The sequence below is a fragment of the Bos grunniens genome, chromosome 3, assembly GCF_055505025.1.
Source record: "Bos grunniens cultivar Pamir isolate PY7600 chromosome 3, Bosgru_T2T1.0, whole genome shotgun sequence".
Lineage (NCBI taxonomy): Eukaryota > Metazoa > Chordata > Mammalia > Artiodactyla > Bovidae > Bos > Bos grunniens.
Genome location: NC_141167.1, coordinates 37,668,035 through 37,690,978, shown reverse-complemented (window position 1 = coordinate 37,690,978; position 22,944 = coordinate 37,668,035). Strand labels below are relative to the sequence as shown.

General features: G+C 38.0%; 1 protein-coding gene across 13 annotated transcripts in view; it reads right to left on the bottom strand.

Annotated features, from left to right (window-relative positions):
* The window catches only part of PATJ (PATJ crumbs cell polarity complex component), a 389,086-nt gene that overhangs the window by 239,712 nt on the left and 126,430 nt on the right, over window positions 1–22,944 (bottom strand). For all 13 annotated transcript variants that reach the window (XM_086394286.1, XM_086394288.1, XM_086394293.1 and 10 more), the window contains 4 exons: window positions 21,115–21,238; window positions 15,495–15,669; window positions 5,824–5,895; window positions 4,197–4,374 (listed from right to left, as the gene is read on the bottom strand). In XM_086394286.1, the coding sequence (XP_086250412.1) occupies window positions 4,197–4,374; window positions 5,824–5,895; window positions 15,495–15,669; window positions 21,115–21,238 (549 nt within the window). The remainder of the gene's footprint in view (window positions 1–4,196; window positions 4,375–5,823; window positions 5,896–15,494; window positions 15,670–21,114; window positions 21,239–22,944) is intronic.

The following is a 22,944-nucleotide window of genomic DNA, read 5'->3' as shown; positions in this document are numbered from 1 at the left end:
GGATGTAGAAGGAGCAAGAGGAAGGTCCCTTTTGACTCCTCCTCCTTTCTCAATGAAATAAGAAATAAGGACCATCAACTGAGATTAAGACTAAGGAAGGAAGCACAGGAGGTCTGAAGGACTACTTAGAAGAATGCAACACCTTGTTAAATGCAGGACAGCAGGACAGAGTTAAGGACCCATCTGAGGGAACAGTCATGAATTTAAAATGAGACCAGACAGTATGCATGGGGTTTTTTGTTGGTTGGTTTCTTGGCTTTTTTTTTTTTTTTTTTTTTTTTGCTATTTTACAACTTTTCATTCCAAAGGCTTCAGAGTGTCACAATTTCTTGTTTGTTGGTATAACTTTGTTGGTTCAAATCAAGAAAGAGATCACAAAATAAGCAAACAGTTGCACTTAACTAGGATGTGGTTGTCCCAGAAAAGCTCAATGAAAGGAAAGAAGATCAAAGGAGTTGGAAACACATGCACCGGAGTGATAGGAGGATAAGTCACTGCATCTGAGCAGAGTGAGGAGGAAAGCGAGCATGCCAGAGGCGGAGGGACAGAGAAGCGACAGCATGGAGGCAGGAGATGGGAGCCCTGTGTGTCAGAGAGATGTAAATGGAGGTGAGTCTAAAGAACACAGCAAGAGGAGAGAGCAGAAAGAGGTGATGTCAGGGAGGCAGCTGAAGCCACATCATGTAAAATCCAGAAGGCCATGGCAAGAACTCTGGCTTTTTATTCTAATAGGCATCCATGAAGATTTTAATGCTGTGAAAAGCTCTTTTCCCATCTGAGTTGAGGAAGGATATGAATAATAGTAAATGAAAAAAAAATAGAAAAAATTTGCAGTGACGATTAAAAGCTGTCACTAGTTTGATGAAGCTTCTTTCAAAAAAACCTGATCCCTGAAACATTCAACAGTAAGAAAAGTAGAGGCTATATGAGAACCACATCCTCTTCAATAATAATCAGCTTTTTTCCCCTGACAGAGATTATACAGTGTTAAATGGGAATCACTAAAGCTGAGAAGTGAGAAAAAAGTTAGAATTCTGTCATATTACAACAGAAAAATAATCTTAGTCTTTCCCAACTTTAAAATTATAACCTAAAAAATGTCCATGTACATAGATGAAGACCCATTTAATTTAATCTAAAATTAAGTTAAATTTAAACTTTCTAGTTTAAAAAGCTCTTTATACGGACCTAAACCTTTTGTGCGATTGTCTCAAGACAGAAATGAGTATTAAACTTCACTAGCAAAGCAACTAATGCTTTTCATAGAAAAAAGTAAACAAATGACTGATTATGCTTCACAGAATATATATTAGAGTTTAACATTTCAGGTCTGTTGTGAATCTGAAGAAATATAAATTATTAAATCTGAGATAAAACAATGGGTTTTTATTAGTATGTGTAAAAGTGATGATGGATTAGATGAGAGAATACTTTTTATTCACTGACAGCAGAGAAAGATGAGAAAAAATTCAAAAAGGTAAGAAAAAATGAACAATTCAATTAGAAAAAAGACAAAAGACTTGAACAAACCTCACACCAAAAAGGGTATCAGATGGCAATTAAGCACATGAAAAGTTAGGGAAACTTCAAATTAAAACAACAATGATATCATTCTGTACCTATCCAGAATGGCTAAAATGAAAAATAGTGACAATCCCAAATGCTGGTGAGGATGCAGAGAAATTGGATCACTCATAGCTGCTTGTATACAAAATGGTACAGCTATTCTGGAAAATAATTTGACAGTTTCTTAACACTAAGAAAGGAACTTAACATACAACCCAGCAATTACACTCTTGGGCATATATCCCAAAGAAATGGACACTTATTTTCACTCAGGAACTTATATACCAATGTTTATAGGGCTTATTCAGAATGGCCAAGAACTGGAAACCACCCAAACATCTTTCTGTGGGTGAATGGTTAAACTGTGGTACCTCCATACCATGGAATACCACTCATTCATAAAAAGGGATGAACTACTGACAAATTGAAAGAACTTCAAAGAAATTGCACTGAGTAAAGAAAGAATCTCAAAAAGAAACAGAATGCACAATTCCATTTATGTGACAACTGTAAAATAACACACTTATAAATACGGAAAACCAGAATAGTGGTGGGCAGAGGCTAGCGATGCGAGAGGAGGGAAGAAGAGAGGAGTGGCTATTGAGGGGCCAGACAAGGAGTCTTGTGGTGATGACTCAGCTGAGTTTCTTGACTGCTGTGGGGGTTATGCAACGTTACGCATGTGATAAAATTGTGCAGAGCTATAAAAACACACATACATGTGGTCGTGTATATACCTGGTGAAGTCTGACTAAGGTCTGTGAATTGTGCCAATATTAGCATTTTGCTTTTGCTTTTACTGTAATCATGTAAGATGTTAACATCGAGTGAGGCTACGTGAAGCGAGTACATAGGACTTCCTTATACATTTCTTTGCAATTTCCTATGAATTTATAACTATTTCACTATATAAAGGAAAAAAGCTAATTTTTAAACATCATCTTCTGTATTTTGTTCTAAGTGCATATGTATCAGTAATTAAAAATAAATGATTTATTAGATGAATATTATCAATTTAGATTTTAAAAAAGCAAAATCCAGTTATATGTTGTTTAAAAAATACAACTAAAACAAAATCGCAAATAAGTATGAAAATGAAAAACAAAAAATGTACCACACAAATGCCAAATAAAAGAAACCACACCTGCCCCAGAAGCCAGAATAACCCTTTTTAAAAATATGTATGTGTTCATAATTCTCCAATGGATTCTCACGCATTCAGAGTGGACAACCTTCTGAGCTCTCCATGATGTGGCTTCCCACTACCTCTTCTCTTTCAGCTTCTCTCTTGTTCACTCCACCTACAGTAGCAGTGCTAGACCTCCTTCTGTTCCTTGAATGCATCCAGGCAAGCTCCCACCTCAGAGCCTTTGCACTCAGTTCACTCTGTCTGGAGGCATCTTCCCCTCTGTGTCCACATTGTTCACTTGGTCATTTCCTGTATTTATCCCAATATCATCTTCCATAACAAATCTATTGGTTGCAACTGCTGCCATCACCACTTGTCATTCCTTATTCTCCTCCCCATTATTTTTCTCCATAGCTACTTATAACAATCTAACTTTCTATATATTACTTATTCTGTGTATTGTCTATCTCCCCCACTATCATGTAAACACCATAAGAGAAGGGATTTGTGGTCATTTTCTTCATTTCTTTATCTCCAGTGGGTTTGAAGTTTTTTTTTTACAACTTCACAAACATAAATATAACCTCAAATTTGTACACATGGAACAATTTTATGCAATTCTTTAATCCTCACAATGATTATATGAGTTTTAAAATCTCATTTCTGTTTTGTTTGGAAACTGAAAATAAAATATATTTCATAATTTGTCCAAGAATAGAAAACAAACAGGACAATCTAGACTTCACTCCATGATCTCCAGAGCACTTTTCACTCTGTCAGAGATAAAACACCACAGCTGATGTTTAGTACCATAAACCATGAGTCGAGGACAAGCAGATTCTGGGGTTAAAGATATTCAGTATGGTGTCATCCAATAAACCCAATGCAAAGAAATGTATCAGATCTAGACCTCTCAGTGCCTGTGATGTATCCTTAAAACTCCACTCTGCAAAGCCTGCCATGTGTAAAGGATGGATTCCAACAACCTTGGAGTCTTCCACTTTCAAGGTCAACTCTGGGAGGACAGCCGAGCTACCCCACTGCCATATACAATTCAAAGTTTGTTAAAGACTGTGGGAGAAGTGTGAGGCCCACCTTCCACCTCATTCTGTCAACTTGTGAAATTTGATGCTTTTTGTTTTATCATTTTAAGGGCTTTGCTAGTGGCTTAGATGGTAAAGAATCCACCTGCAATGCAGGACACCTGGGTTCAATTCCTGGGTCAGGAAGATCCCCCGGAGAAAGGAATGGCAACCCACTCCAGTATTCTTGCCTGGAGAATTCCATGGACAGAGGAGCCTGATGGGTTACAGTCCATGGGGTGGCAAAGAATCGGACATGACTGAGCGACTAACACTACTACTACAGTTCAACTTTAGAATCTCACAAAATTGTGTAAACCTACAAATGAAGGCATCTGAATAAAATATACCAACGATACACACATATTTACTGTTTCACAGTACATTTCAAACAAAAACAAAAATTTAACATTATTTACCTCAAGTATTTTATCCCCAGTTTTAAGAGCATTTGTTTTTCCTGCCGGACTGTCTTCCAAAACTTGTTTAATAAATATACCTTTAAGCTCCTCTCCATTCTTTAAACGTTTTATGACAGTTTGTCCACCAACAATACTAATACCAAGAGATACATCTGGTTCTCTAAAAATCTCAACGCTGTAAAAACAAACAAGAAAACAGAATTCACCCATGAACAAGGTAATTTGTTGTATCGTCATTGTGTTCAACGTGTATATCCTTGTGGCTCATTTTATATAAATACATTTTCACAAATGTTATAGAAGTTATACCTAGTTCCTAAATTGTAAGAATCTATCACTTCTATAGAATGGGATTAAATTCTATTAGATTCTTATGAATCACTTTTATGGTATATGTAACAGTTTAAATTCTGAAGATGATTTCTAAGACAACAAATACAACTCTTAATATTGAGAAATTTAGCTAGATCTTAATAACCCTATCTCCCACCACCATATATTTTCTGATGAGTCCTTTTCATCTGCATCATATGTAACATTAGCAAAGAACGAATTGAAGAAATAACAAATGAGTGAAAAAAATCAAGAAAGTCACATGTATCATTTTGGCAAAAAAGCACAGACCTTCAGAACTGGAGAAGGAAATGGCAACCCGCTCCAGAACTCTTGCCTGGAAAATCGCATGGAGGGAGGAGCATGGTAGGCTACAGTCCATGGGGTCACAAAGAGTTGGACACGACTGAGCGACTTCACTTTTTTTCTTTCTTTCACAATAAAATAAATTTGTCACTGACACACTCACTGCCCATACTGCTATTCCTAGTCAGCCAGGCTAGCCTGTGGTTCTTTAAGCGGAGGACAGATTTTATTGCTCCAGAGGCTGGAAAGGTTTTCTTTTCTTCCTACCTCCACATCATTTCCATAAAGTATGGAATAAAACTTGTCCCTCAAAATACTGTGGATTTTGTTCAAACTGCACAGACATGGCCAATAATTAACTCCAAAAAGTAGCTCAGAAAACAGTTAAGAGTTTTTAAGACAAAACTCAAAAGTGCAAAAAAAGCCAATGTGAGTGACATGGTAGAATTAACAATGAGTAAAGATAGAAAGGGCAGCTAATGGAAGACTTTTATAATCTTAATAAAGTGCAGCCCTGGTTACTACATAAAACAATGAGAGTATCCACAGGAGGATGGGCCCAGCACACTCTGTTAGTGCAAATAAGACACAAACTTGGATTAACATAAGAGGAGGAGGGGGCTATGTCACAGAAGCCTCAACTATTGCTCTGGTTTGTTTAAAAGAAAAAAAGAGCTTTACTGCCTTCAAGACAGCCCTAGCTGCCTTGCTTAGTGGTACAGTGAGAAAGTACACTGAGTCCCTCATAGATGGACATCTGTAAGCTCCTTTCTCTGAAAAAGTATGACAATGGTTTTCCTAATATTGGTTATAGTCATTTCGCCTGGCTAAAACCCTCTAGGTAAGACAAAGCACAACTACAGTTGAGGCCAATGTCCACGTGCACTATGGCAATCATTAGAGAACGACTGACACTATTAAACTGAAGAAAAGAGCAACCAATTGCACTGTCCTATTGAGAAAGCCAATCATGTTATCAACCTACATTCTTGGTGGTCCCCAGTGACTGAAGTTTGGAGTTTCTTCTCCTTCACCTTCTTCTCTCTCAGGTAATTCACTGAAGAGAAAGAAAGGAAAAAAAAAAAAAAACATACACACATGTAACTTATAACACACTCATTATTAAAGGGTCTTAAAAAGTTTTATATTATACAATCTATATTCAGTTTAAAAGTTCTTAATTTCTAAGCTTTAAAAATATTTACATCAATAGTTAACTATCCATACGAAGATATATTGCTTAAATGTTCAAATTAATAAATATCCACCCAGAACCAGAAAATCACTGATTATAAACACTTTCATTGGTGACACTATAGATGCTACTTTCTAAAAATCTTTGTTCGAATTTGTATGATTTTACATTTGTTTTTCTATCAACACTTAAATATTATAAAATATATTTCTTAAAACTTGGTGTGACTGACGAGCTAACAATCTAGTCTAACCTGACACAAACAACTGAAATGACTAAATAGTCAGGAAACATGATTGCTCTCTAGATTTTTTTGTCTCTCTAACCCTAAATAATGTCCCCGTCATTTGTATTCTGTGCATATGTTGTGTATTTCCACAGTTTACAGTTTGTGTATTTTTCAGTTTACAGAAAGATTTGTTAAACAATACAATCCTCTCACCTACCACCATCACACTTCCACCCATCAAATTATGTTAATATGGAACTGCCTAGCGGGATGATGAATTATAGAATAGTTATAAAAGTAATGCTAATAGGGTAAAGGCACTATCATCTACGACCTGGAAAAGGAGTCAGGATTTCTAAGCTCCAATCTAACCTGTACCACAAAATAGGCACGTGCCTTTGAACCATCAAATAAATAACATATACTGCCAATCATATTACTCTATATAAAAATGTAGGTACTACTTCTTCCATTTCATTTTCACAAAAACCCCTGTGAAGTAAGCACAGCAGGTCATATTACTATATTTTCCACTTGAGGCTCAGAGAATGCTCAGACGTAATACATAACCTCTCCACAGTATCCAAATCTTTTTTTCAGCATGGAGTTTCAATGCTCCATTTTCCTCTGAATTCTCAAATAAGTCCTATCAAAAGTACGAAACTTCAGCTACTTGTCACTCTACAATTTTCTAGGATACAATGGTTTAAGGGTGATTGAAAAGAGAAAGTGAAAGGATCTAAACAATCTGAAAATCAGTTAAAGAACTGAGATCATTAAGGATCACTAACGTCTCACCCACTGCAGACAATCTTCTTCCCTTAGCCAGTCTACTTTTTATGATTAAAAGCATTCATAAAATTCAAGGAAAACACCTTGGCACATAATTGCTGGTTACTTATCTAATGCCCTCTCTCCCATCTTCCTTACCAATATAACACCCCTTTACTCCAGGTGGCACTATGCTCAGCTTTAAAAAACTACATTTTCTGGACTTCCTCTTAGCTAATGGTAGCTGTGTGCAAGAGCTCTGATCAGCAACAAGGAAGCCAAAGTCCTTGGGTGAGACTTGCAGGAAAACTCATAAAGTGGAGGGAGAATCAGCTTACAGGAACCTTTTGCTCTATGCTCTTTCCCTTCTTGCCTAGAAGGCAGGGGTGATTATTGGCGATGGAACACCCATCTTAAAATCGTGAAGACACAGTGAGGACTGAAGCAGTACACTGATGACAGCACAGCAGAAAGGAAGAAGGTGTCCACGGCCCTGACAGGACTTCTTCAGGACTCCTTTACATGAAAGAAATCAAGCCCCAGTTGAGTAAAGCCACACTAACAGCTGTGGGGGGAGGCGTGTGGGAATAAAGAGGGAGGTTCAGTTTATAAGCAGCTGAATGCAATCACTGAATGATATACCCATGATTCCACCAATTTAAGTCTTCATTTTATCATGTCATATTATTATTTTTTGCACATGTACATATACGTTCATTGGATAGTGGTAATCATAGCATAAACTTTCATATTTTGATTATCCCATAACAGCAACAAGGATTAAATGAAATATTACTGGCATTTAACTGAAGCTCAACCAATATCCATCTCCCTTAAATTTTTTCACTTGAATTTATATTCAGGTATACACAGTAGCTTGCCAGGCTCTTTTGTCCATGGGATTCTCCAGGCAAGAAAACTGGAGTGGGGTGTCATTTCCTTCTCTAAAACAACCATGTATTTAGAGTTAGAACTTTCCACCCCACCCCCACCTCTGGAAAGGGGCTAGAAGTGAGTTCAATCACCAATGGCCAATGATGTAATCAATCATGCCTGCATAATGCAGCCTCCATAAACCTCTCCCCACCTCCGAACAACAGGGTTGAGAGAGCCTGCAGGTTGGAGAACACATTGAAGTGCTGGGAAGGTGATGTGCCCCAAGAGAGCCTGGATGCTCTCGCATCCCACACACTCCCTTCCTCGACTTATGCATCTCTTCCATTTGGCTATTCCGGAGTCGTATCCTTTACAACAAAGCAGTAATAGTGAAGCACTTCCCTAAGTTCTATAAGCCATGCTAGCAAATTATTGAACCTCAGGAAGGTGATATGAGGACCCCCAACTCATAGTCAGTTGGTCAGAAGTAGAATTCGCAACCTGGAATCTGTGCCTGGCTTCTGAAGTTGGGACAGTCTTATGGGACTGAGCCCTTAACCTGTAGGGGCTGTACTAACTCTGCAGTTAATGTCAGAACTGAAATGAATTGTAGGACACATTGTCCAAAGAATCAGAAAATTGGTTGGTGGGTGAAGGAAAAAATTCACACAATTTGTGGGTAAGAAACAGTTCATGAAATATATTAAGAAAAAAATGTACATATTTTTATTATGGCACATACATAATATCATTATAAGAATTAAATTCTTTTTTTTTGAATTATTCAAAATAGCCAGGCCAATATCTTTATTGATTTGGAAACATGTTAATAACAATTTTCTGAGTGGGAAAACAAAATTATAAAATTATGAAGTATAATCCTAATTTCTTTTTTTTTTATTTTATTTTTAAACTTTACAATATTGTATTAGTTTTGCCAAATTTCGAAATGAATCTGCCACAGGTATACCTGTGTTCCCCATCCTGAACCCTCCTCCCTCCTCCCTCCCCATACCCTCCCTCTGGGTCGTCCCAGTGCACCAGCCCCAAGCATCCAGTATCGTGCATCAAACCTGGACTGGCGACTCGGTTCATGCATGATATTATACATGTTTCAATGCCAAGAATTAAATTCTTAAATTTAAAATTACCTACGATAGAATGAAAGTCAAGTTTTCACATTGGTATGGGCTATATGCTTTTCTTTTTAAAAAAATAAAAAATATCCTAAACTGCTGACTTTCACATATAATATTAAATGAAGGGAGAAAAATGTTATCTAAAATATGGAAAGTTTTAGTTTTCTTTAAGAAAATCTGTAACAAAAGGATTATTCCATTAGATAGACTTTTTCAAAGTATATTATTATTTTTCAGGAAATTGATGAACATATTCTACACACTATTTCATACCTAAAGAGAGATAAAACTTTCAAAACCATAGTGTGATTAGTTTTAGAAAGTAAGTCACAGGAGATGAGCAACCATCCAAAATAATGCAGTCACTTTACACTGATGAATGCATATACCTTTTAACTCAAATTAAAATTTAATGGAGAAAGTAAAATACTTTTACTGCACATATTAAGATGCAAATTTGCCCAAATGTACTTGAATCTTTCACAAGAGAATTCTAAACTCTAATTTTATAATTTACACTTTGATTAAACGTGGTCAATAGCTCAATCAGTTAGAATCTCAAATCTTAAAATAATTGAACTTTTGCCTTTTACATTTAATCAGAGTTTTATAACCACTTTTTCCCTAAACGAATTAACCATCTAATAGAAATAATGCTTTTTATTTCAGTCCTTTATAACAAATGCCCAAAGTTATCATTCTTTACAGATTTGGGAGGAAAGATAAAGTGCCCCATTAATGAACAAGTGAATATTAATAGTAAAACTTCATCATAAGACACAATGTCTTTGAGATTAACATTTTCTACGTCATACCAAAATCAGATGAATCCAGATAGCCAAGGTGACCTTTCCTTTTTAATATATCTTTTTTTCACATAAAAATTCTGTATACTAAGCCATATAAGGGTCAAACAAACTCAGCACCCCAAAATGATGTAAGCAGGAAGAGATACAATTGTGGCTAAGTTATCTCGAGATTTTTTTCCTTTTAAAATATAGACTCTATATGGCAATTTTCTGTGCACACTAGAGGGAATACAAGCTTCTGGAGCCAGGCAGAATAGGCACTGATGTTTTCCAAACTAGTAGGGTTAATTACACAAATATAACACTATGATCTTGAAGTTATAAGCAAATTATTACCTCATACCAGTATACATAAAGAATTAGTCATTACTATACATGAAAGTTTAAAATGACACAGACATGGTACTCAGTAAAAAAGCCAGATAACAAAAAAGTACCTATTGTATGATTTACATGAGTTCTAGAATGGAAAAAGTAATTTACAGTATTAGAAGTCAGAAGCAGAGAACTTTCTGGGTGGATGGAACTGTTTAATATCTTGATTGGAGTGCTGATAACATGAATGTATGTGTGTGTGTGTATGTGTGTGTGTGTGTGTGTCTATAAAAGTTGCTCAGTTGCATCCGACTCTACGATCCCAGGGACTATAGCCCACCAAGCTCCTCTATCCATGGAATTCTCCAGGCAAGAATACTGGAGTGGGTTGTCATTCTCTTCTCCAGGGGATCTTCCTGACCCAGGAATCCAACCCAAGTCTCTTGCATTATAGGCAGTTTCTTTACCATCTGAGCCACCATTATGCATTTATCAAAATTAAGAAAATTGTTTCATAAAATTGCATTTAAGACTTTTGTTAAGAAACAAACGTTCAACTCATAAAGGGTAAGTCACTTCCTTAGGTCTTTCCCTTTTTTGACCTTCTATACAGCCTGCATTAGCAATGAAATATCTAATTATATTTCCAAAGGCATTAGTGTAATACTCCTGTGTGTCTCTTGTCCTAATTTCTCACACTCATCTTCACCTTCAGTGTGGACCACAGCTGCAACATTATAAACTCCTTGGAAACTTCCCTTTTATCCTTCCAAGTCAAACATCCCAGAGTAGTCCTCTCTCACGTCCACGTATTTATTCTCTCCTTTACCCTTAGTCCTCTACCAATATTCTTAATCTACACATAATTTTTGGCAGTGGAACTCAAAGGTAAACCTATCAGAAACTCACCATTTACTTAAAAGGCACTAAATGCCAAGCAGTGTTGGGGACTTAAAATATAACATTAACTCTTTTAATCCTTTCCCCAGCTATGACACTCAGTCTCCTATTTCACTTCCTACTAGTCATAACAAAGTATCCAATATCTGAAAGTATTTCTTTTCATTTGCATCCTATTATACACACAGGGCTTCCCTGGTAGCTCAGCTGGTAAAGAATCTTCCTGCAATGCAGGAGACCTCAATTTGATTCCTGGGTCAGGAAAATACCCTGGAGAAGGGAATGGCTACCCACTCCAGGGTTCTTGCCTGGAGAATCCTCATGGACGGAGGAACCTGGTGGGCTGCCGTCTATAGGGTCACACAGAGTCAGACGTGACTGAAGCGACTTAGCAGCAGCAGCAGCACAGTACTATACTGCACATCTCCTACTAGTTTTAGAAGGTCATGTCCCCCACTAATGGGCACACTCATGTCTTTAGGCAGCAAGTGATGACAGAGTTGAATTAGAAAAAGACTGAAGCCAGGTGAATTCTGAAAATATCATCTCAAGGAACTTTATGAAGAAGAATACTCAGAACAAGATCACTTAGATTCCTTTCAGAGTTTCCACACTCAGTCTACCCACCATTCTTCCTTCCTAGAGATCTTCACTTTCAGTGTGCATCTGACCTCTTAATATTAGTCCTGGAGGCGAAGAGAAGTTAGCTTATGCAAGAGCACAGTGAATACTAACAAAATAGCTCTGCTGAGTCCTATGCAAAAATTAATGCAAAGAAACTGTTAAGTAGCATTTAGCACTAGCTGACACCCTGAAGATCTGAAAAACAATATTCTGAAAGGAATCTGTGCATTACTCAGGAAGTCTTCTGAGTAGCAATAAATATTCATCTACAGACCTAACTCCATGGGTCATACCCTGAAAGATTAAAAGGGGTAGTATGATTTACAGGAACACTTCTGGACCTGCTGAGGCTGAAATATATACACTGGATCTATGACAGCGAGCCAAAAAAAAAAACATTCAAATGCAAGACTGATCTCCCAAGACAAAGGTTAGGCTGAAGCCCTTAAATGCCTGTGCCAATACAAGAAATCAGCTTGTCAAAGTGCTCACATTAGGAGTAAAGTGGACCTCTTCTCCCTGAAACTGGGAGAACTGAGTAAGATACAACTGATGGAATGCTCCATCTCCTGCACAAGGAAGGAGGGGTGGGTTTGGAAATTTGTTTAAATCTCTTCCAATTTACACTTACAATTCTATAACATGAAAAGCAGCTTCAATTCTGAATTCTTTGGCCAGAGTCCATTATTAACACTCAGCACAAGAGAAATTTAAAAAACGGAAATGTCTCTGAAAAGTAATTTGACCACATAAAAAAAGTTGAAACATATTCCTAACTCTTCCAGTACTTCCACTGCCAGGCATCTCTCCTCAAGAAACAAACTCATGATTGTTTAACACTCTCTTCCCTTGGGAACTGGTTAGATCCCTTGCACTAGGACCCTGGGCCTGTCAGCTCCTCCCCTGTACACACTGGTACAGGTCTGTTGAGTAAAAAGTCACCAATTTCTCCAACTAGTTGGGCTTACCAGTCTTTCTTTTCCAGTCAAACATAAGCTATGCAGAAGGCCAGACAACTTTTTATTGTTTCTATCTAAAACTCTAGGCAAAGGTCACAGATCACTGAACAGAGAAGTGACGTTAAGTCTGAGACACTTCATATAACAAGACAAAATCTTTCTTGGACTAAAATTTAAATAAAAGCATTAAGATTCTTTTCCCATGTAAGTTATCGTAGAACATTCAGTGGAGTTCCCTGTGCTATTCAGTAGGTCCCCATAGTTATGTGTTCTATAGATAGTAGTATGCATGTACATTAATCCCAGTCTCCCAATGTATCACTCCCCCCGCCACACTTCCCCTTTGGTAACCATTAGTTTGATTTCGAGATCTGTGAGTCTGTTTCTGTTCTGTAAATAAGTTCACTTATATCATTTTATCATTTATATAATTCTTTTAGATTTCACATGTAAGTGCTATCATATGATATTTGTGTCTGTCTGACTCGCCTCACTTAGCATGATACATGTATATGCATAATGATTCACTGTGCTGTACACCTGAAACTAACACAGCACTGTAGGTGAACTATATTCAAATATAAATAGGTAAATAACAGCATTAAGGCCACTTAATCCGACCCTATTTCTCATCCCTGGTATATTTTGCAATCCCTCCAACTCTTTGATTTGCTTCTGCCATCCTATACTCACAGTGCTACACCGCCCTGGTTTTTCTTTCAGCTGTGCTTCTGTTCCCATACCCCACTGCCAAGGCCCACTCAGCCAAACTACCCGTCACACTCCACAAAATCTGCTTCAATTGTAAAGAAACCGCCCACAACCTAACTTCCTCCCTCAGTGTTCTCTCAGCCTCCTCTGCTCGTCAGCGGCTCTGCTTCTCAGCCACAGATACCACACTTGAGAGGGCGATGTTCATTCTCTCACTCCCTGGGAAGCTGGGAAAAGGGAATCAGGATTTCCCTAATTCCTCCTCACCACTAGGTCTTTGCCCTCCTACTCTTGTTTCAAAAGCTAAGCTCTGTTATGACACCTCTCCTTCTATGGTCCACTTGACTAGCACCCCATCATTTTGAGTAAATAAACTTTCTTCTAAATGACAAAAAACCAAAAAAACCCAAGGCCATAGGCTAAAAACTTTTTCAGGTTCCAGTTCTCAAGGAACTAACAATACCTGTATTTGTGCTTTCCTTTCACTCTTGGCAACTGAGTCCATGGAGAATACGAGCTTCCTCCTACCAGATATGAAAGGTTAATCTCTCTAGGTGCCATGTCCTCCTCTCCCTCCACCCTCTCCAGGGACTATATTTAATCACCCACTTTCTAGCATCTACATATTCCTTTTCTGGATCTTTCACACTTACAATCTGTGTGTGTGTGTGTGTGTGTGTGTGTGTTCTGGATCTTTCACATTTACAGTCTGTGTGTGTGTGTATACATATATACATCCCCTTGCCCCAGTCCTACAATGCCCTCCAGTTGTCTAGGTAACATGCATTCTTTCTGCCTCTTTTCATGATCAGGTTTCTCAAAACACTAGTCTACTCTTACTTTATCCAGTTTCTGACTTCTGTTCAATTCTCAACCCACTACTCTGATTTCCACTCTAATGAAACTGTTCTTAGCTTACCAAGGGCATCCATGTGATCAAGTCCCAGGAAAACTTCCATTTTATCTACCATGACCTCTCTCTGTAGTATGTAACAATAGTCTGTAATGATGCTTTTGTTCAAATGCTCTCTTTCCTTGGTTTCTATATCAACCTCCAGCTCATCAGTTTCCTTCTACCTTTTGTTCCCTCCACTTCACTGTTTTCTTCCTCCATTCATGCCCTTAATCTTGCTGCTCTGCAGGATGCCAATGTTGGCCCTGTTCTATTATCACTTGAGCCTCCCCTGGATGACTATTCAAATCCAGGAGTTTCACCTTCACTTGATCTTGTTCCCCAAGTATTCACATCAGGATAGACCTCAACACTAATCCTTGGAGACATGTATTTAATTAACTCCATCTCACTTCATCGTTCTATGGATACTTGAACCCCCAACATGTCCCAAACTGAACTCATCATTTTCCTTTCAAACTGTTCATGCTCCTATAATCTTATGCCAAAGAATTAATGGTCCTGCTAGCCATCTAGTTGCTCCATTCAGAAACACAGGTCATCTCCTTTTCCTTCTCACTTCCCATATGTTATCAGCCAACAATCCCTGTAGCCCCTCCAACTCTTAAGTCCAAGCCTTCCTCAATTTGCCCTTGTGTATTTCTTGCTTGAGTTGTTAAATTCTTAATTAACCTCCATTATCTGCAAGGAAATCCAACCAGTCCATTCTGAAGGAGATCAGCCCTGGGATTTCTTTGGAAGGAATGATGCTAAAGCTGAAACTCCGGTACTTTGGCCACCTCATGAGAAGAGCTGACTCATTGGAAAAGACTCTGATGCTGGGAGGGATTGGGGTCAGGAGGAGAAGGGGACGACAGAGGATGAGATGGCTGGATGGCATCACTGACTTGATGGATGTGAGTCTCAGTGAACTCCGGGAGTTGGTGATGGACAGGGAGGCCTGGCGTGCTGCGATTCATGGGGTCACAGAGTCGGACACAACTGGGCGACTGAACTGAATTTGCACACAACTGAGAGAATACAAAATTATATATATGGTACAATTTTAAGCGTGGGAAATTCTCACAGTAATCATTTAATATGGTGGGCTTTATTCAAAATATTTTTCTGCACTTTACAAATGTTCCACCATAAACACGACCTGTTGTTGTTTTTAATAGAAGCCAAAAGAAAACTACTTTAAAAATGTAAAAATGCAGAGGAATAATATCATACCATGCATCAGTGGTATATCTAGAAGACAACATTCCTGCGTATGCTGAAACTTTGGAAACAGCTTGAGTCCTGGAGAGTTGATATAGAGGCAAGTCTTCTTGCTCCCTTCTCTGAGCCACAACAGGAAGTTCAACAAGCAAGCCAGGACCCTGCACATCATTTGGAATCATCATGCCTAAAGAGCAAAACCAGATGTTGGTGAGCACAGGATACATTCATTCATTCTTAATTCATTCAACAGAGTTATGGATATCTACACGGGCAGGCCCCTTTCAGGTAGAAGACTTATTTATACTAAACTAAATAAGCAAAATATTTAACATGTCAGATGGTGGCAGTGCTATGGTAAAAAAATTCTGCAAGGAAGGGAAATAGGGATTGCTCAGTGGAAGAGGGTTACAATGTTAAGCATGGCTTTAGTGAAAAGATATTATGTTAGCAATATGAATCTTTTATCAAAAGAATCTTTCTTATAAGTCAGAAAGAGAAAGACAAATACTGTATGGTATTACTCATATGTGGAATCTAAAAAATACAACAAACTAACAAATAAAACAAAAGCAATGCAGATTCACAGATACAGAGAACAAACTAGTGGTTACCAGTGGGGAGAGGGAAGCAGGGAGGAGCGATACAGGGAGCTGGAGGGGAAAAGGGTCATTATTGGATTATGTGAAACTTTTTTAAAATGTAAAGGATTGTAGAATTTAAAGAATCTTTCAATTAAAAAAAAGAAACTAATCTCCTTTACGATGGAGATCATCTCCTTATCTTACTATAAATTTTCCTTCATCAATCTAGGCTGTCTCAATTACAGACACAGTAACATTTCACTAACTTAAAAAAAAAAAAACTACACAGAAAAACAAATAATCAAATGAAAACACATTTTTGAAGGGGCTTTGTTTATAAATTCCAAAATTCTTTTACATTTGTTATCTTATTTAATTCTCACATTAAACTAGTTACAAGAGATACTAGCAATCATATTTTATAGATGGGGAATTACAGGCTGAGGAATTTTGCCAATTAGAATGTGTGAATTTACCTAACATGTCATCTGTGTCACTTTCCTATTACAGAAAAAAGGAATAACTAGGGCAGGGCTATGCACACAGTCTTATGGTACATGTTTAGAGAGCTGCATGCAGGCTGGCATAAACCCATTCATCGCTCTTAGGACACACCTCAGTATCCATTACATCTAATCCATTATAAATTCCCAGCCAATCTTTTTTCATTGTGTTATACAAATATAAAAAATGGTGTATCAAATGCCTCCCCTAAATCCATACATTTATAGTGTATTTTGGAAACTTGGCTTATCAGAAAATTAAAATTGATCACTAGGAGATATACTCCTCTAAAACTTCTCCTATAAGCATCACTTAAACTTTCCATTTCTTCATATTGAACAGATTTTCTAGTAAACTCACTTGTACTTCTGCTTTTTATCTTGTCTAGACACTTTGAGTCAGGATCTGATCAGTTGGTAACACTGATTAATACAGTATAGGAAATACAGCAGAGAATCTGAAGCAGGGGGTGAAAGTAACTGTAACACTCAGGTGGTATTAAAGGAAGTCTCAGGTGCCTCTCCCCCATCACCAGGCACCCTCAGCCCATCCCCTGGGCCCACATTCACACATGCAGTCAAATCCATAGACGTGCACTACTGCTCTAGCTCCCTGTGTCTACCTCCTCCCCTAAGGAGGGACTGGGTGGGATGGAGATTCTGCAGATATGGCCCAAAATGAGAGTTGAAAAAACATAGAACTGACTCTATTTGCAGAGCTAATTCCCATCCAGCTACACTGGTAAAGCAGCCTATTAAATTACAGCACTGAGTTTCATAGGATGCTGCAGTTTGTTTAAAACTTTCACTACCTGCTCCACACAGGGCTGCCCATACCCTTTGCCCTCTCCTCCTCCTTAGCAGTGCTCAGGTACACATCTCTCCCCTCTCACCGTGCTTGACACAGGCGACTTAACAGACCCGCTTGTCAGGTGCACCATGGTATCTGGGAGCCCATAAAATAAATCACATCCTTTGGGGCCTATGTGGTTGTTAGGTAACAGCCACAACAGGAAAACACAGTTAGGAAAACAGGAAAGTTAAAAAAAAAAAATTCTCTGGATAAACGGAAGTTAATGCTACCAGAAGAATGGGAGTAATTTCAAAAAGGTCTATACTTAGTGAGGTGCAAGAAGAGAAAGATAAACAAAATAAAGGCAAGAAGAATCTGTGCAGAAAAGGGGTTGCTGTACAACTTAGCAACCAGACAAGAAAAAAATAGGGAACTGGCATACTGATAAATCATGCTAGAACCAGCATGCTGTTAAATCCCCACACAGGAGCAGCCTATCACCTTCTCGTGCAAGAGATAGTCCTTGAGCACCCACTATGGTAACATAATGAGATATAAGCCTTGCCCTCCAGAAGCTTATTGTAAGAGACCAATATGTAAATTCGCAAGTGTACCTGACTCTGGGTGCAATGACAGAAATTCATCCAGGCTCACTGGAGGCCCATTTTAGGTAGGGCCAATCAGACTGGGAAATACAACTACTTTCTGTCTTTGAGGATACCTGATATTAGAGCTGACTCACTGGAAATGACCCTGATGCTGGGAAAGACTGAGGGCAGGAAGAGAAGGGGGTGACAGAGTATGGGATGGTTGGATGGCATCAACACACATGAATGTGAGCAAACTCTGGGAGACGGTGAAGGACAGGGAAGCCTGGCGTCCTGCAGTCCATGGGGTCCCAAAGAGTCGGACATGACTTAATGACTGAACAACAACAATTTTAGATTAAGTACAGGGTGAAGAATAGCCCTTTACATACAGGTTTTCAAAAATAACTTTTAATTTAATTGCTCATAAGTAACTCTTAAAATCTCTGTAGTTAAAGGGCTACAGATTTGAAAAAGGCCTTATAGAACACTTAGCCCAATTGCACCATTTTACAGCTGCGGAAATGGAGAAGCTTGGAGAAGGGGGTGGTTTGCCTGGTGACATAGCAGATTAACGGCTTAGTACTGAGGGACCTGGGAATGAAACTGTACTGACTCTGTATCAATAATTTCTCAGTTCACCTATGGTTAGCATTAATCCAAGTATTTGCACCTGGCACAGCATTCCGGAAGCTCTCAAAAATTTTTTTGCTATGAATGCTCAAAAATAAATTCACTGATAGTTGAAAATTTTTCCAAAACACATGTGGTTATGAACACTTTCCTAGTGAGGACAGGCCTAAGGTATACAAATGTAGCTAAATACCTAAAGCTATAATCTCCAAAAATAGAATCCAAGTGCCTTGCTAAATATTAGATTAAGGCAGTACAGTAGTTTGATTGATGGTTCACCTGGATATCTATATCTGCCATAGAACCTATAAATGAAGCCTTACATGGAGAAAAGGGCTTTGCAAATGTAACTAAATTAAGCATCTTGAGATGAGACAATCCAAGCAGGCCTTAAATCCAACAACAGGTGTCCTTATAAGAGACAAAAGAAGAGAAGACATGGAGAAGAGGAGAGGACCACATGAGGACAGAGGCAGAGATTAGAATGAAACAGTCACAAGCCAAAAGATGCTGGAGTCACCTGAAGCTGGACAGGGAAAAGAACAGATTCTTCCCAAGGCCTTCAGAAGTAGCACAGCATATTAATTTAGGACTTGCTGCTGCTAAGTTGCTTCAGCCGTGTCCGACTCTGTGAGACCCCATAGACGGCAGCCCACCAGGCTCCGCCATCCCTGGGATTCTCCAGGCAAGAACCCTGGAGTGGGTTGCCATTTCCTTCTCCAATGCGTGAAAGTGAAGTCACTCAGTCATGTCCAACTCTTAGCGACCCCATGGACTGCAGCCCACCAGGCTCCTCCATCCATGGGATTTTCCAGGCAAGAGTACTGGAGTGGGGTGCCATTGTCTTCTCCAATTTAGGACTTAGAGGCTCCAGAACAGTGAGAAAATTAAGTTCTGGTGTTCTAAGCTGCCAGGTGTGTGGTAACTTGTTACAGGGCCCTGGGAAACTCATGCAGGCAGCAGAAGTCAGAGGAAATAACTTTGGAGTCTCTTAAATGATATGTAGAGGACGGCTCAGAGGAAGGTTGAATCATCCCATGAGGACAAAGTCTCTCCCCCTATCTTTCTCCTAACTCCAATGTCCGTCTTCACAAACACTCAGCCCATATTTCCAGCCTACCGCTTTCAATCCTGACAGTATAAAACAGCGAATGGTTCTCAAGCTGGGGCAATTCTGTCTCCCAAGGGACTTTTTGACATTGTCTGGAGACATTTTGATTTTGATCATGACTAGGAATGGGAATACCACTGGGATCTAGGGTGAGAAGGCAAGGAGGCTGCTAAACATCTGACAATGCGCAGGGAAGCTCTCCACAACAAAATTATCTGATCTGAAACAATGCTGGATATTATTATAAACTATTAATATCAATGGTAATCAAACACATTGATTCATTCATTTGTGCCATAACTCTTCCTCAAGTATTTAATAGAGGGTTACAGAAATGTGGTGAATTTAAAAAACAAGACAAAAAACAGTATACGAGGAGAATTTTTGTGAAAAAAGTTACATTTTTCTCCTAGCCACAATCAGTTACACATTATGAAAAATTGAATAGATTCACTTAATCTAAGATATTCAAAATTAACCATCTTAATTTTTTAAATTAACTATTCATGATGTATTCTGACTGGCAGGGAACTGGCAATTGTTATCATCTCAATGCCTTCAATCTTTACCAGCATTAAAAGAACCCCATTGTTTTAGATTTTACTTGATAGAATGTTGAATTCATATAAACCAGTTATATAACTTTCTACAGGTATCTCTCTCTCCTAACAATATATTATCATATAACATAAGAACTGCCCATAGAGAAAGACTTTTCCCATAAGCAGAGTCAAAACAGGTGAAAGACAGCATAAATCCTGAACAATGGCTCTATAAATCCCAATACTTTGAAAGAACTTACTAGTCTCTCCTAGGGAATCTTAATATTACAATGACATTTGATATTGCAGTGTTGGATAAGGAAAGATTACTTTTTAAAGTCAAGTTTTCAAAAATATATAAGAATCAGTATGGGAAGAGGCAAGGAGAAGCACTATACTATTAGGATTCTTTAATGGAAACTAAGTTATTAATGTGCCAAAATTGACTGTAATATATGGCTATAAAAATGTTTCATAAATGTTTAAAATATGTCTCTCTTTATTAATATTTAACAACCCCATTCAATGAGCTAACAGTATCACTTAATAGCATCAGAGATTTTAATATATATTAGTAGAGACTTATTTCAGATCAGTATATGGCACTACTTTTAGTTGTAATCCACACAGCTAATAAAAAGCAAAATGAGGCAGGGAAAATGCAGCCCTCACAGAAAGCAGAATCTGAAAGCTCTAAGTTGAAATATGAGTCACATTACTTTTCCAGATATCTAGAAACAGATTAATTAATAAGGAGATTTCAATTCAAAATAATATAATGAATGAAAATATGACAGTAAAATTTGTCATATGTACAAATAATACTGAAAGATTGCAAAATAATATAACTTGTGTTTATGAGAAATGAAAATCACAAACCTAAATCCAGACTACTCTTTGTTAATGAATTAAGATTTTCCAGATCATCAAATCTGCCTTGTTGAGTGTTTCCTTCAGTTGAGGGTATGGAGGAGAGGGAATCGATGCCAAAGTTCTCCTTCATCTTGAGAGGAAGAAAAACAGAAATGCATTAGCACTTTATGATAAAATGTGGAATACCATAATGTTGTTCAATCCAGATCATAACGATAGTGGAAAACTGGCCCTGCAAACAACCTTCTCAAGTAACGTTTATACTGTGGTAAGCAGTTACAAATGCTACTAACAATATCTGCAAGAGAACAGGCTAGTAAAAATCTGTTTTTTCCAAACACTGGATTTTTTAACAAAAAAATTATTTTATAAACATTAATAAATGCATTCAAATAAACATTCACCAAGGTAGAGGAATAAACAATCTATCAAGGCAAGCAAGGTCAATGGTTGATACACATTACATTCTAGATCATGCTGGATCACAACTTAAATAGCTTCGTTGCTGATCTGGAAACACCTGGTTAATTTTCACAGCCTTAAGAAACACCTGGTGAATTTTCATAGTTCTAAGCCTTTGCTATGCCCCCCCTTACACTCTTATCTACCTAATAAACAACCTGTTCCCCGAACCTAAAACCCACAGATAAGCACAGTCAGCAGTTATTACGCTTTCCCTGTCTTCCTTTTGTACACGTGTCTTTTATGGTTTTCCAAAGTTATAACCTTCCAGAATATACAATTTTCACTGATGTATTTTGATATTAAAAAAACATTTATATGTATGAAATTAAATTGCAACATATGGCCACCACAGACATATACCTTCAACCAGGGGTCCCCAACCTCCAGGACCTAATGCCTGATGATCTGAAGTGAAGCTGATGTAATAATAATAGAAATAAAGGGCACAATAAATGTAATGTGCTTGAATCATCCTGAAACCATTTCCCCACCATGGTCCGTGGAAAAACTGTTTTCCACAAAACCAGTTCCTGATGCCAAAAACATTGGGGACCACGGCCTTAATTCCTTTAAGGTTAATAGCACTGTGTTATTCTCTGTTGTTGGAAATTTAGGCTGTCCAAAACAAAAATATAAATTTTATTTTTTACAACAGTCCGCATTTTTTCATGATTATACAGGTCACACTTCAACAGTAAGAAAAAGACCTCTAAAATTGAAGAAAGTAGGGAAAACCACTAGATCATTCAGGTATGACCTAAATCAAATCTCTTATGATTATACAGTGGAAGTGAGAAATAGATTTAAGGGCCTAGATCTGACAGATAGAGTGCCTGATGAACTATGGACTGAGGTTTGTGACATTGTACAGGAGACAGGGATCAAGACCATCCCCATGGAAAAGAAATGCAAAAAAGCAAAATGGCTGTCTGGGGAGGCCTTACAAATAGCTATGAAAAGAAGAGAAGCGAAAAGCAAAGGAAAAAAAGAAAGATCTAAGCATCTGAATGCAGAGTTCGAAAGAATAGCAAGAAGAGATAAGAAAGCCTTCCTCAGCGATCAATGCAAAGAAATAGAGGAAAACAACAGAATGGGAAAGACTAGAGATCTCTTCAAGAAAATCAGAGATACCAAAGGAACATTTCATGCAAAGATGGGCTCGATAAAGAACAGAAATGGTATGAACCTAATAGAAGCAGAAGATATTAAGAAGAGATGGCAAGAATACACAGAAGAACTGTATAAAAATGATCTTCACGACCCAGATAATCACGATGGTGTGATCACTCACCTAGAGCCAGACATCCTGGAATGTGAAGTCCAGTGGGCCTTAGAAAGCATCACTACGAACAAAGCTAGTGGAGGTGATAG